Below are 14177 nucleotides of genomic sequence, written 5' to 3' on the forward strand. Positions count from 1 at the left end.
GGTGACAAGGGTGACTAGGGTGACTTGGGTGCCTTGGGTGACTAGGGTGACTTCGGTGAAAAGGGTGACTATGGTGACTAGGGTGACATGGGTGACTAGGATGACTAGGGTGACTAGGGTGACTTGGGTGATTAGGGTTACTTGGATGACTTGGGTGACTGGCGTGACTAGAGTAAATTTGGTGACTACGGTGACTTGGGTGAATTGGGTGACTATGGTGACTTGGATGACTACAGTGACTAGGGTGACTTGGGTGTCAAAGGTGACTACCTGGGTGACTTGGATGAATACCGTGACTAGAGTGAATTGGGTGATTACTGTGACTTGGATAACTAGGGTGACTAGGGTGACTAGGGTGACTTAGGTGACTAGGGTGACTATGCTGACCAGGGTGACTTGGGTGATTAGGATTGCTTGGGTGACTTGGATGACTAGAGTGAATTGGGTGACTATGATGACTTGGGTGACTAGGATGACTAGGGTGACTTGGGTGATTAGGGTTACTTGGATGACTTGGGTGACTGGTATGACTAGAGTGAATTGGATGACTACAGTGACTTGGGTGAATTGGGTGACTATGGTGACTTGGGTGACTACGGTGACTAGGGTGACTTGGGTGTCAAAGGTGACTAGGCTGACTAGGCTGACTTGGGTGATTAGGACTACTTGGGTGACTTGGATGAATACCATGACTAGAGTGAATTGGGTGATTACAGTGACTTGGGTGACTAGGGTGACTAGGGTTACTAGGGTGACTAGGGTGACTAGGGTTACTAGGGTGACAAGGGTGACTTGGACGATTAGGGTCACTTGAGTGACTTGAGTGACTGGTGTGACTAGAGTGACTTGGGTGACTAGGCTGACGAGAGGTGACTTGGGTGATTAGGACTACTTGGGTGACTTGGATGAATACCGTGAGTAGGGTGAATTGGGTGATTACTGTGACTTGGGTGACTAGGGTGACTTGGGTGTCAAGGGTGACTAGGATTACTAGGGTGACAAGGGTGACTTGGGTAACTTGGGCGACAAGAGTGAATTGGGTGACTTGGGTGACTACGATGACTTGGGTGACTAGGTGACTGGGGTGACTTAGGTGACTTGGGTGACTTGGTTAATTAGAGTGACCTGGGTGACTAGCATGCTGGGAGTGACTTGGGTGACTCTAGTGACTTGCATAACAAAAAATGCTTGAGAAAAAATGTTTCCCCCTCCTTGTAAATGACAATGAACAGGGGCAGTCAGGGGGGGGGGGGCCTCGAGAAAAACTGATAAAATCTTTATTGAGAGGAAGGATGATATTTTTCTATCATGTAAACAGATTTTTTACTGTTTGTCTGCTTCTGTACTATTTACCTAACAAAACTGTAACTTTCAAGGAGAAATTGTCCCAAAAATGCAATTTTTGGCCCAAACTTCCGCCCTCCCTTGATGCCTAGTACAGGTTTTTGTTAGAAGACAAACAAATGTAACAATGAGTAGTTTCACCTGAAGTACTAAATACACACAAAGTACGAGGGAAGATATTGTTTGACTATTTCCAATTTTTACTCAATCCAATGCAACATTCGTTCTTAAGAAACGTTCAAGCTCATATTCCCACCAATCTGGGGAGAAAAAATATGCAGTTTCAAAAATGACTGGATTCATTTGGATGGGGCCTTAATTAATGAAAAGGAATTGACCAGTCCAAGAACTGCCTAAAAGTGTGACAAAGAATTTTACAACTTATATTATTTCGTCAGTAATAACGCTTTAAGGTGATTCCATAGTAAAAGAACGTAACATAGATTTTAGCTAAAACTTGGTACACTGATGTAACAAGTCAAGAAGATGATAAAAAAGTAATAAAAAGTGGGGGTCACCGTGCTCGTTTTGACGTCACAATGCTGACAAATACGGCTATTTAGGACCCTTTTACAAAAACCGCGGGCAGCGCAAAACTAGACAAAAAGGAGAGATTTTTTCGATGATGCATGTGACATCACACAGAATTTGACTTTTATGTATTGTTTATCCACTTACGTACCAGAAAAATGCCCTTTAATGCCCTTGTTTTTACTTCACGCTCCAAAGTAGAATTAAATTGGACGCGCGCTTTTCGACCCGTGATGGCTCAATCCGTACAATTTAGTAAAATTGCCAAAAAACTGAACATAGATTTGTGCCAATTTTTTTCTCATCGAAAGGAAGCACTGTCCTTATTAAAATCATGAAATAAAAAATGGGGGTCACCGTACTCGTTTTTGCGGTAGAGCTGCAGAAAGTGCGCACCAAACGCATTTTCTCCGATTTTTGAGAGAGGACTGGGGCGAGTTTCAAAATAGAATGTATGTGAAAAGGGGAAGAAAGTATTAAAAAGTCCGTTTTTACAGAATTTACATCGAGATATCACATTTAGGACACAATGTGATAAAGAAAGTGTTTAAATGAAAATCAAAGTGAGTAAGCACAAGTTAAACAACCACTATCGCGGTTCTCCGAGAGGAGGTCGAACTCAGCAACACGCGCACTGCTTACGTTATGCACATTCGCAACACATTGAGTCTCACCTCGGCAAGAAACAACAGCAAGCAAAAATTCCAACAGCGTTTCTCTTCAGTCAACTTCATTTTAATAATATTACTTCACATGCTCTTTTTTACGGTGGCCATCTTGTTATGCGCAGTAAGAGATGCGCAGTGCAAAACTAGGGAATCACCTTAAGGGCTTACAGTGTAATTTAATAGCTTCATTTGCGTAGAGATCATAGTATGGCAGAAATTTGTCCACAGTCACTCAAATCTCGAAGCCAGACAGACCTCCTTCAATAATAATAAATTATTATTAAAATATCATTAACATTAAATGTACTTACAGGAATCTTGTACCTGAAGAGGTTCCACAGCCGAGATTTGTCCGCCATGCTTAGCAAGGAAAACTTCAAGTTCTCCCATCTTTTTACACGGAATGATGATTTTTACCTTATAAAAAATACTCTGTGAGTTTTAAACCTGAAATATTGGATTGGCAATACTTGTTACGAGCCATCAACAATAAAAACCGACAATCCAGTTACTAATACAGTTGAATGTACCTTAAGGTCGATTTAGATGGTATGATTTTTGCTTTATACGACTATCCTGAGCAACTAGCATGCATCATGACTTCACAACAGATGATGTCATGTAAATTGAACCCACGACATTCGTACGACACATTGTGGATGTTGAAATGAAAATTGTACGCCTGTGGATTGAGGGTCCACAATAGGTTTGGCGGAATGCGGGATTTGGCTATTTTTTGTGATGATACTCGGGATGGGGATGCGACCTAAAAAAAGGAGCGAGAAGCGGGAATTTGGTAATAAGCGGGAGCGGGATTTCCCATTTTTATTGGGTTGGGATGCGGGAATCGTAAGGGAAAGGTAGCGGGATATGGGAATTAAGTTTTGTTGTGACTACATTTTGACTCTTTTGTGTTCACCGCCTTTGTACTAGTCGCCAAGGAAATAAATCCAGCCAAATTTATCCATTATCACCTTTTCGTGTTTTTGTCTGATTCCGGTACTTGGTAAAGACGGCGTGCACGAACGTTCAAAGAAGAGGTCTGGAGTGAGGCCAAGAAACTAGTTAAAGAGGCGAAAAATGCGCGGTTAATTTTATACAGTCTTCGCCCGTACTTGGCACCTTTCAAAACCGATTGTGAAAAAAAGGACTGTTTTGCAAACTATTGCAGGTCACACATACCTATGTTTGTGCGGATTTAAGAATGGAAGAAAATAAAGAGATTTTAAACAACAATCGAGAACCAAGTCCAAGAAGGGTGGGAAAGTAAACTTTCTACATGGGGGTTGTTTGCATTCGGTTGTGCCGTTCGATCATACACATTTTCCATGACCCGTAGTCAGTGTAGACAATTGGCTTCATCGCCTAATGGAATCTAACAGTAAAGAAATCGAAACATCTATATACCCCAACTCAACTGGCTGTTTCAAGATGGCCAGAACTCAGATCGAAGTAAACCTTCTATTTTGTACTGATGTGCTCAGAAAAGAAACAAATAAATAAACAAAATAAATAAATAAGCAAAACAGAAGGTAAAGCTACGGTCGCTAATGGCTACGTCAAGAACCTTAAACATCAAAGCTCCCTGTTGCAAGAAGGTTAGTCTTAAACATTGTATAATGAAAGCAAGAAACTCGAAGAAAAAACTAAGGCGGGAACCCTATTGTGGACCCTCTGGATGGTCAAAAACATATGCTAGTCTCGCACAAAAGTCATAAGCAAAAATTGTACCTTCTAAATCGGCCTTAAGATGAACACATTTGGGGCCGGCACTATGTGTCTATCTTAGAGACACGTCCGTCTTACAGATAGGATGACTCTAGGTGTCCATTTTAGTAAGGTGTCCATCTTATAGCGGTATCCGTTAAGAGAGAGTTGACTGTAAATACACAAATTAATGTCACCTTCATAGCTGAGTTATCTTCTGTTGCTTCCATATCTTAAGGATGATATTTCATGAATGGACTTTGGTTGGGAATGTGGTTTACCATGCGACAAAGGCGTACATTGTAAAACATGTGGCTCTTCTTGAAGCTCTATTTTAGTGGAGGTCTTGCTGCTACCCAGACATGACTGATCATTCCATTTGAGCATGTAAAGTTGTCAGTCCATGAGCTTTGAAACCCAATCTGTGGAGGATAAACCCAGAACAAAATGTGTAAACATAGGCACGTTAAACGTGCATGAGCTATTTTGAATGCTTCAGTGTAACTTTAATGCTTCAGTGTAACCTTACCAAGAGTGATGAATCTACCTTTTTCGTCTTAAATGTAGACTCGGTTTTTGTGCGAAATTGGGTATTGCCGTACGTAAATGAAAACACGAAACGCTCAGCTGCATTGATCCTTACGCTATATAGTCACTTTCCTCTGTCTTTCCCTGTTACATTTGGTGCAAGTTAAACAAATTGTTAAAGTAAAATAAATATCTACTCACCAAACGTTGATTAGAAGGAAAACTCTAAGGTTTCCTCGGAGTTTCTTAAGCCAAAATGTGACTCATCGAATTCGAGTGGTTAAGAAATACCAGGATTTTTATCATTGTGGTAGATGGTTGCCTCATCACAATTCACGAGGTTTTCACTTCCGATTCTACTCAGTGAAACAGTCTTTAACTCCGACAACTTATTTCTTCATGTTTTAAAAGCTGTTGCTTCTTAAAAGACAAGAGCCTTTTTTAAGGCATTGGTTACAAAACGAAATAGGTCTTCATACGTTCAAGTTACTATTATTATTGTGAAAAGCCAATCTGCATGAGATGTACAGTCACACAACTGGCACGTGAAAGTGTTGGACTTTTCCCCCTTTCGCTGTTCGTACGTGAGGGAATTCGAGTTATCACACAGTAATCTAGTAAACAGACTTATAAAAATAACTCATGCACACAATTTGCACGTGAAGATGTTCGTCTTTGGCCCTTTTACAATTCGTGCGTAAAACAAAGCCAAATTGTTTACTACAAAATTTTCTCAAACGATTTTAAGAAATCACCTCGGCTTCATTTCAACATCTGCAATTAAATTATGTTTCATGCAACGTCAAGGTTGATAGCCTAACATTTATTAACTTCCAAGAAAATTATCAAATTGCCGAAATATATTTCTGCTCATATCATGTTACTCCACTCATTTAAACAGTATCTAATTATTGTGTCAACTAGCTTCTTCCAATTCTATTCCCTAACGCTACTGTTTCTACTTAAGTTACGCATCTTTACTAAATAGAATACATTTCAATAACTATAATGCTTAGTATGCAGGAACGATGTATCATGTTGTTCACTTATTCCTTATTTTTTGTTTTGCAGGAACGAAAAAGGTCTGTTGAACTTTGTAAGCGAGAGAATAATATTTTTAAAGCTTGTTTACAGGATTAACAATACTCGTTACAGCTTTCAAAAAAAATAAGCTGCCTTTCAAACTTGTAAAACCACATTTTTTTAGACCGCGTAGTTTCGAATTAAAGTCCATAACTAAATATCAATTATAATTTCTTCACTGGAAGAGCTTTGAAAATATACGATCTTTTATACTCTACCTTGAAGCAGGTGAAACACAACTCATAAATACGTGCGTCAGTACTGTTAGCGATAGCCGAATTCGGTCAGAAATGTCTTGAAGTAGCATCCAAACTAAAATGACCCCTTAAACAGCTGCATCACTGTACACAGCGTTTGAATCATGAAGATATTTAATACAATGTTTCCAAACAACTATGGCCGTAATAAAAAGACGAAAAAATTGTGAAGAATCAAGATGGCGGTCTCAAAAGTGCCCTTGTTCGACCTTTAGCAATGTCATGTTTAAGTAGATGCCAAGATCTCATTGGTTCCTAAGCATCAACTCATAGTACCTTCAACCTTATTGGCTCTTGCAACAAACATCCGAACATACAAAGATAAATACGCTCACACCACTGACATATGAGCTATTTTTTCAGCTGAAAAATAAGTCAATAGCTCAAAAAGGGAAAGAGTGAGGATATGGATAATTACACGCCCATTTCAATTTTACCGACAGTCTCTAAACTGCTGGAGAGGGTTTTTCTTGTGCAACTATGTGATTATTTATGAGAGCATAACATTTTGAGCCCATACCAGTGTGCTTTCAGGAAACAGCATTCTACGGAATTTGCGGCATTATCTTTAGCTGATGCAAGAAGACGTAACGTTGATCAAGGTCAAATGACTGGAGCTGTTTTTATAGACTTCCGCAAGGCCTTTGACAGTGTGAACCATTCCCTGCTATTAAAGACGCTTTATGCCCTGGCTATCGTAGATTAAGAATACGAGTGGTTTACTGACTATCTGAAAGGTAGACCTCAAGTTGTCGCGTTCCAGGGAGCTTTCTCAGACGCTGAATCTATTTGTGTCGGTGTGCCCCAAGGATCGATCCTCGGACCTCTGTTATTTCTGCTCCATTAGAACGATTTACCCACCGTTGCCCGCAAGTGTAGTATGCTAATGTATGCTGATGACACTGTCTTATTCTATTTTGGAAAGGTCGCTGCTACAATCGAGAAAAGTCTCAATGAAGATCTTGATCTAATTGGATCGTGGCTCTACAACAACAGCCTTTTCTTAAACGCGGTTAAGACTGAAGCTATGTTGTTCGGAACTCACGCTAGGCTTTCTGACGCAGATTTTGGTATAACGTTTAAGGGCCGACCTATTAAGCGTGTTTTTGAATTCAAGTATTTAGGAGTTATATTTGACAAACATATTACTTGGAATTCTCACGTGAAGTATGTATTATCCTGATATGGTAAACGACTGAGGATGCTAGAACGCATTGGGGAGAATCTTACATCAGACTGTACTAATTCCATTTACACAGCTTATATTCGTCGCATCATGGATTATTGTGACACCGTGTGGAAAATCTGCAGAGTTGGCAACAGTTCGTCACTAGAGAGGCTTCAAAGACGTCCCGCTAAAATTGTTTCAAAAACGGGCGAAAGTGACAGCTTTGGATTATCGTAAGCGGCCATCTCTCGTAAATAGAGGAGAGAGCCATGTTAATGAACTCGTCAAAAGATGCATTAAAGGACAATGCCCTCAATTTTTTAAAAACTATTTTACTTATAACAGTTCTGTCCACAATCGAATTACGACAAAACTGAACATGTCACACCTGCTACGATTTAGAACTGACCTAGCTAAAAACTCTTTTTATTACCATAGTTCTGTAATTTTCAATAGGCTCAATTTTTAATGTTTTAAGATTTTATTCATGTTTACTGTAACTGTATATCGTACTTATTGTAAGATTAACTTTTAGTTTAATGTATTAATTTTTAAGAATATTTTAGTATAATTCTATAGTTTTTATTAGTTTTATCATTTTACTTTTTATCAGGACCCAAATTAATAGCAGTGCTTAAAGCGTCTGAATAGCAAGGGCTACCCTTAAGTGAATAAATAAGAACCTCTCTATCTATTCATCCCTAGTCATAACTTGTCATCCTAGTCATCCCTAGTCATACCAGTCATCCCTAGTCATCCTTAGTCATCCCAGTCATCACAAGTCATTAAAGTCATCCCTAGTCATCCCAGTCATCCTTAGTCATCCCAGTCAGCCCTAGTCATCTTAGTTATCCGTAGTCATTCCTAGTTATTCAAGTAATCCTAGTCATCCCAGTCATCCTAGTCATCACTAGTCATCCATAGTCATCCCAGTCAGCCCTAGTCATCTTAGTTATCCGTAGTTATCCGTAGTCATCCCAGTCATCCCTAGCCATTCCAGTCATCCCTAGTCATCCCTAGTAATCCCAGTCGTCCCTAGTAATCCCAGTCGTCCCTAGTGATCCCTTGTCATCTAGAGTCATCCGTAGTAATCCCTAGTCGTCCCAACCATCCCTATTCATCCCTAGTCATCCCTTGTAATCCCAGTCATCCCTAGTCATTCCTAGTCATCGCAGTCATCCTAGTCACCCCTAGTCATTCCAGTCATCCGTAGTCTTTCCTAGTCATCCCTAGTCATTCCAGTCATCCCTAGTAATCCCAGTCATCCCTAGTCATTCCTAGTATTCCCAGTCATCCCTGGTCATCCCGGGTCCTTCCAGTCATCCCTAGTCATCCCAGTCATCCCTTGCAATACCAGTCATCCCTACTAATCGAAGTCATCCTAGTCATCCCTAGTAATTCCAATCATCCGTAGTCTTTCATAGTCATCCCAGTCATCCTAGTCATCGCTAGTCATTCCAGTCATCCCTAGTGAGTAGTCATCCTAATTCATCCGAGTCATCCCTAGTCATCCCAGTCATCCCACTCATTCCAGTCATCCCTAGTCATCCCTGTCATCCCTTGTCATCCCAGTCATCCCAGTCATCCGTAGTCATCCGTAGTCATCCTAGTCATCCCAGTCATCCGAGTCATTTCAGTCATCCCTAGTCATCCCTGTCATTCCTAGTAATCCCTAGTCATCCCTGTCATCCCTTGTCATCCCAGTCATCCTAGTCATCCGTAGTCATCCCTAGTCATTCCAGTCATCCCTAGTCATCCCAGTCATCTCTATTCATCCCAGGCATCCCAAGTCATCCCTACTAATTCCAAGTTATCCCTAGTCTTCCAAGTCATCCCTAGCCATCCCAGTCATCCTTAGACACCCCAGTCATCCCAGTTATTCCTAGTCATCCTAGTCATCCCTAGTAATTCCAGTCATCCCTAGTAATCCCAGTCATCCCTAGTCATTCCTAGTAATCCCAGTCATCCCTAGTAATCCCAGTCATCCCTAGTCATTCCTAGTAATCCCAGTCATCCCTGGTCATCCCGGGTCCTTCCAGTCATCCCTAGTCATCCCAGTAATCCCTTGCAATCCCAGTCATCCCTACTAGTCGCAGTCATCCTAGTCATCCCTAGTAATTCCAGTCATCCCTAGTAATCCCAGTCATCCCTAGTCATTCCTAGTAATTACAGTAATCCCTGGTCATCCCGAGTCATTCCAGTCATCCCTAGTCATCCATTGTAATCCCAGTCATCCCTACTAATCGCAGTCATCCTATTCATCCCTAGTCATTCCAGTCATCCGTAGTCTTTCTTAGTCATCCGAGTCATCCTAGTCATCCCTAGTCATTCCAGTCATCCCTAGTGAGTAGTCATCCTTAGTCATCCTAGTCATCCCTAGTCATCCCAGTCATCCGAGTCATTCAAGTCATCCCTAGTCATCCCTGTCATCCCTTGTCATCCCAATCATCCGTAGTCATCCGTAGTCATCCCTAGTCATCCCAGTCATCTGAGTCATTTCAGTCATCCCTAGTCATCCCTAGTCATCCCTGTCATCCCTTGTCATCCCAGTCATTCCATTCATCCCTAGTCATCCCAGTCATCCTAGTCATCCCCAGTCATCCCAGACATCCTTAGTCATCCTACTCATCCATAGTCATCGCTAGTCATCCCAGTAATCCTAAGCCATCCCGGTCATCCCTTGTCATCCTAGTTATCACTAGTTATCCCTAGTCATCAGCATCATCCTAGTCATCTCTAGTCATCCCTAGTCATCCTGGCCATTCCTAGTCATTGCTCGTTATTCCTAGTCATCCCTTGTCATCCTAGTCATCCCTAATCATCCCTAGTCATTCTAGTCATCTTTAATCATCCCGTAATCCCTAGTCAGCCCTATTCATCCCAGTCATCCTAGTCATCCCAAGGCAACCCAGTCATAACTAGTCATCCGTAGTCATCTCCAGTCATCCCTATTCATCCCAGTCATCCCTAGTCATCCCTAGACGTTCTTAGTAATCCCAGTAATCCCTAGTCATCCAAAGTCATTCCAGTCATCTCTATTCATCCCAGTCATCCCTACTCATCCCAAGTCATCCTTGGTCATACCTAGTCATCCAATCCATCCAATTTATTCCTAGTCATCCTAGTCATTCCAGTCATCCCTTGTCATCCCTAGTCATCGCAGTCATTCCTAGTCATCCCAGTCATCGCAGTCATCCCTAGTCATCCCTTGTAATCCTTAAACATCCCTAGTCATCGCTTTTCATCCCAGTCATACCTAGTCATCCCATTAATCCCTAGTCATCCGAGTTATCCCTAGTCATCCCTAGTCATCAAAAGTCATCCAAGTCATCCCTGGTCATTCCTAGTCATCCCCAGTCATCCCTAGTCATCGCAGTCATCCCTAGTCATCCCAGTCATCCGTAGTCATCCCTAGTCATCCCTAGTCAACCCTAGCCATCTCAGTCATCCCTGGTCTTCCCCAGTCATTCCAGTAATCCCTAGTCATCCCTAGTAATCCCTAGTCATCCCTTGTAATCCCAGTTATCACTACTCATTCCTAGTCCTCCCAGTCATCCTAGTCATCCCTAGTCATTCCAGTCATCCCTAGTCTTTTCTAGTCATCCCAGTCATCCTAGTCATTCCAGTCATCCCTAGTAAGCCTTAGTCATCCTAGTCATCCCTAGTCGTCCTAGGCATCCCTAGTCATTCCCAGTCATCCAAGTCATCAGTAGACATCCCTAGTCGTCCCTAGTCATCCCAGTTATTCCTAGTCATCCTAGTAGTCCCTAGTTATCCCAGTTATCCTAGTCATACCTAGTCATCAAAGTCATCCCTAGTCATCCGTAGTCATCCGTAGTCATCCCTAGTCATTCCAGTCATCCCTATTCATCCCCAGTCATCCCAGTAATCCCTAGGTCATTCCAGTCATCCCTAGTCATCCCCAGTCATTCCAATAACCCCTAGTCATCCCTAGTAATTCCAGTCATCCCTAGTAATCCCTAGTCATCCCTTGTAATCCCAGTTATCCCTAGTCATTCCTAGTCATCCTAGTCATCTCTAGTCATTCCAGTAATCCCTAGTCTTTTCTAGTCATCCCAGTCATCCTAGTCACCCCTAGTCATTCCAGTCATCCCTAGTCATTATTAGTCATCCAGTCATCCCTAGTCATCCTAGGCATCCCTAGTCATCCCAAGTCATCCCTAGTCATTCCTAGTCATCCAAGTCATCAGTAGACATCCCTGGTCATCCCAGTCATTCCAGTTATTCCTAGTCATCCTAGTCATCCCTAGTTATCCCAGTTATCCTAGTCAACCCTTGTCATCCCCAGTCATACCTAGTCATCCCCAGTCTTCCCTAGTCATCCCCAGTCATCCCTAGTCATCCCTACTTATCCCAGTCATCCCTAGTCATCCCAGTCATCCTTAGTCATCCTTAGTCATCCCAGTCATCCCAGTTATTCCTTGTCATCCTAGTCATCCCTAGTTATTCCAGTTATCCTTGTCATCCCTGGTCATCCCAGTCATCCCTACCTATCCTAGTCATCCCTAATCATTGCTAGTCATCCCAGTCATCCTTAGCCATCCTGATCATCCTTTGTCATACTAGTTATCTCTAGTTATCCCTAGTCATCAGCATCATCCTAGCCATCCCTAGTCATTCCTAGTCATCCCGGTCATTCCTATTTATTCCTAGTCATCCCTTGGCATCCTAGTCATCCCTAATCATCCCTAGTCATCCCAAGTCACCACGTCATCCCTGGTCATCCCTAGTCATCCCCAGTCATCCGTAGTCATCCCAGTCATCCTAGTCATCCCTAGTCATATCAGTCAACGCTAGTCATCTGTAGTCATCCCTAGTCATCCCTAGTCATTCTAGTCATCCCTATTAATCCCCAGTCATCCCTAGTCATCCCAGTTATCCCAAGTCATGCCTAGTCATTCCAGTAATCCCTAGTCATCCCTAGTAATTCCAGTGATCCCTACAAATCCCTAGTCATCCCTTGTAATCCCAGTTATCCCTAGTCAATCCTACTCATCCCTGGTCATCCCAGTCACCCCCAGTCTTTTCTAGTCATACCAGTCATCCTAGTCATCCCTAGTAATTCCAGTCATCCCTAGTCATTCTTAGTCATCCAAGTCATCCCTAGCTATCCCAGTCATCCTTAGTCACCCCAGTCATCCCAGTTACTCCTAGTCATCCTTGTCATCCCTAGTAATTCCAGTTACCCCTGGTCACCCCGAGTCCTTCCAGTCATCCCTACTCATCCCAGTCATCCCTTGTAATCCCAGTCATCCCTTGTCATCCTAGTCATCCCTAATCATCCCAAGTCATCCCCGTCATCCCTGCTCATCCCTAGTCATCCCCAGTCATCCCTAGTCATCCCAGTCAGCCTAGTCATCCCTAGTCATCCCTAGTCATCTGTAGTCATCCCTAGTCATCCCTAGTCATTCTAGTCATCCCTATTAATCCCCAGTCATCCCTAGTCATCCCAGTTATCCCTAGTCATGCCTAGTCATTCCAGTAATCCCTAGTCATCCCTAGTAATTCCAGTGATCCCTAGTCATCCCTAGTCATCCCTTGTAATCCCAGTTATCCCTAGTCATTCCTAGTCATCCTAGTCATCCCTAGTCATTCCAGTCATCCCAGTCATTCAAGTCATCCCTACTCATCCCTGTCATCCCAGTCATCCCAGTCATCCTAGTCATCCCTAGTCATCCATAGTCATCCCTAGTCATCCCTGTCATTCCTAGTCATCACAGTCATCCCAGTCAACCCTAGTCAATCCAGTCATCCGTAGTGTTTCCTAGTCGTCCCTAGTCATTCCAGTCATCCCAGTCATCCCAGTCATCCTAGTCATCCCTAGTCATCCCAGTCATCCGAGTCATTTCAGTCATCCCTACTCATCCCTAGTCATCCAAGTCATGCCTAGCCATCCCAGTCATCCTTAGTCACCCCAGTCATCCCAGTTATTCCTAGTCATCCTAGTCATCCCTAGTAATTCCAGACATTCCTAGTAATCCCAGTCATCACTGGTCATCCCGAGTCATTCCAGTCATCCCTAGTCATCCCTGCTAATCGCAGTCATCCTAGTCATCCCTAGTCATTCCAGTCATCCGTAGTCTTTGTTAATCTTCCCAGTCATCCTAGTCATCCCTAGTGAGTAGTCATCCTTAGTCATCCTAGTCATCCCTAGTCATCCCAGTCATCCGAGTCATTTCAGTCATCCCTAGTAATCCCTAGTCATCCCTGTCATCACTTGTCATCCCAGTCATCCCAGTCATCCTAGTCATCCGTAGTCATCCGTAGTCATCCTAGTCATCCCAGTCATCCCAGTCATCCCAGTCATTTCAGTCATCCCTAGTAATCCCTAGTCATCCCTATCATCCCTTGTCATCCCAGTCATTCCATTCATCCCTAGTCATCCCAGTCATCCTCGTCATCCCCAGTCATCCTTGTCATCCCTAGTCATCGCTAGTCATCCCAGTAATCCTTAGCCATCCCGGTGATCCCTTGTCATCCTAGTTATCTCTAGTTATCCCTAGTCATCACCATCATCCTAGTCATCTCTAGTCATCCCTAGTCATCCTGGTCATTCCTAGTCATTGCTAGTTATCCCTAGTCATACCTTGTCATCCTAGTCATCCCTAATCATCCCTAGTCATTCTAGTCATCTCTAATCATCCCGTCATCCCTAGTCAGCCCTAGTCATCAGTAGTCATCTCTTGTCATCCCAGTCATCCTACTCATCCCAAGTCACCCCAGTCATCCCTAGTAGTCATCCATACCCATCCAAGTCATCCCTCTTCATTCCCAGTCATCCATAGTCATCCCAGTCATCCCTAGTCATCCCTAGTCGTTCTTAGTAATCCTAGTCATCCCTAGTAATCCCTAGTCATCCCTTGTAATCCC

General features: G+C 42.8%; 1 protein-coding gene across 2 annotated transcripts in view; it reads right to left on the reverse strand.

The window, feature by feature from the left end:
• LOC140952531 (hepatocyte nuclear factor 6-like) overlaps nucleotides 1-14177 on the reverse strand; it is a 53245-nt gene that overhangs the window by 6805 nt on the left and 32263 nt on the right. For both annotated transcript variants that reach the window (XM_073401956.1, XM_073401955.1), the window contains exons 2-3: nucleotides 4448-4672; nucleotides 2855-2960 (exon numbers count right to left, since the gene is read on the reverse strand). In XM_073401956.1, the coding sequence (XP_073258057.1) occupies nucleotides 2855-2960; nucleotides 4448-4480 (139 nt within the window). In that variant the 5' untranslated portion in view covers nucleotides 4481-4672. The remainder of the gene's footprint in view (nucleotides 1-2854; nucleotides 2961-4447; nucleotides 4673-14177) is intronic.

Source organism: Porites lutea, chromosome 11, assembly GCF_958299795.1.
Source record: "Porites lutea chromosome 11, jaPorLute2.1, whole genome shotgun sequence".
Taxonomy (NCBI): Eukaryota; Metazoa; Cnidaria; class Anthozoa; order Scleractinia; family Poritidae; genus Porites; species Porites lutea.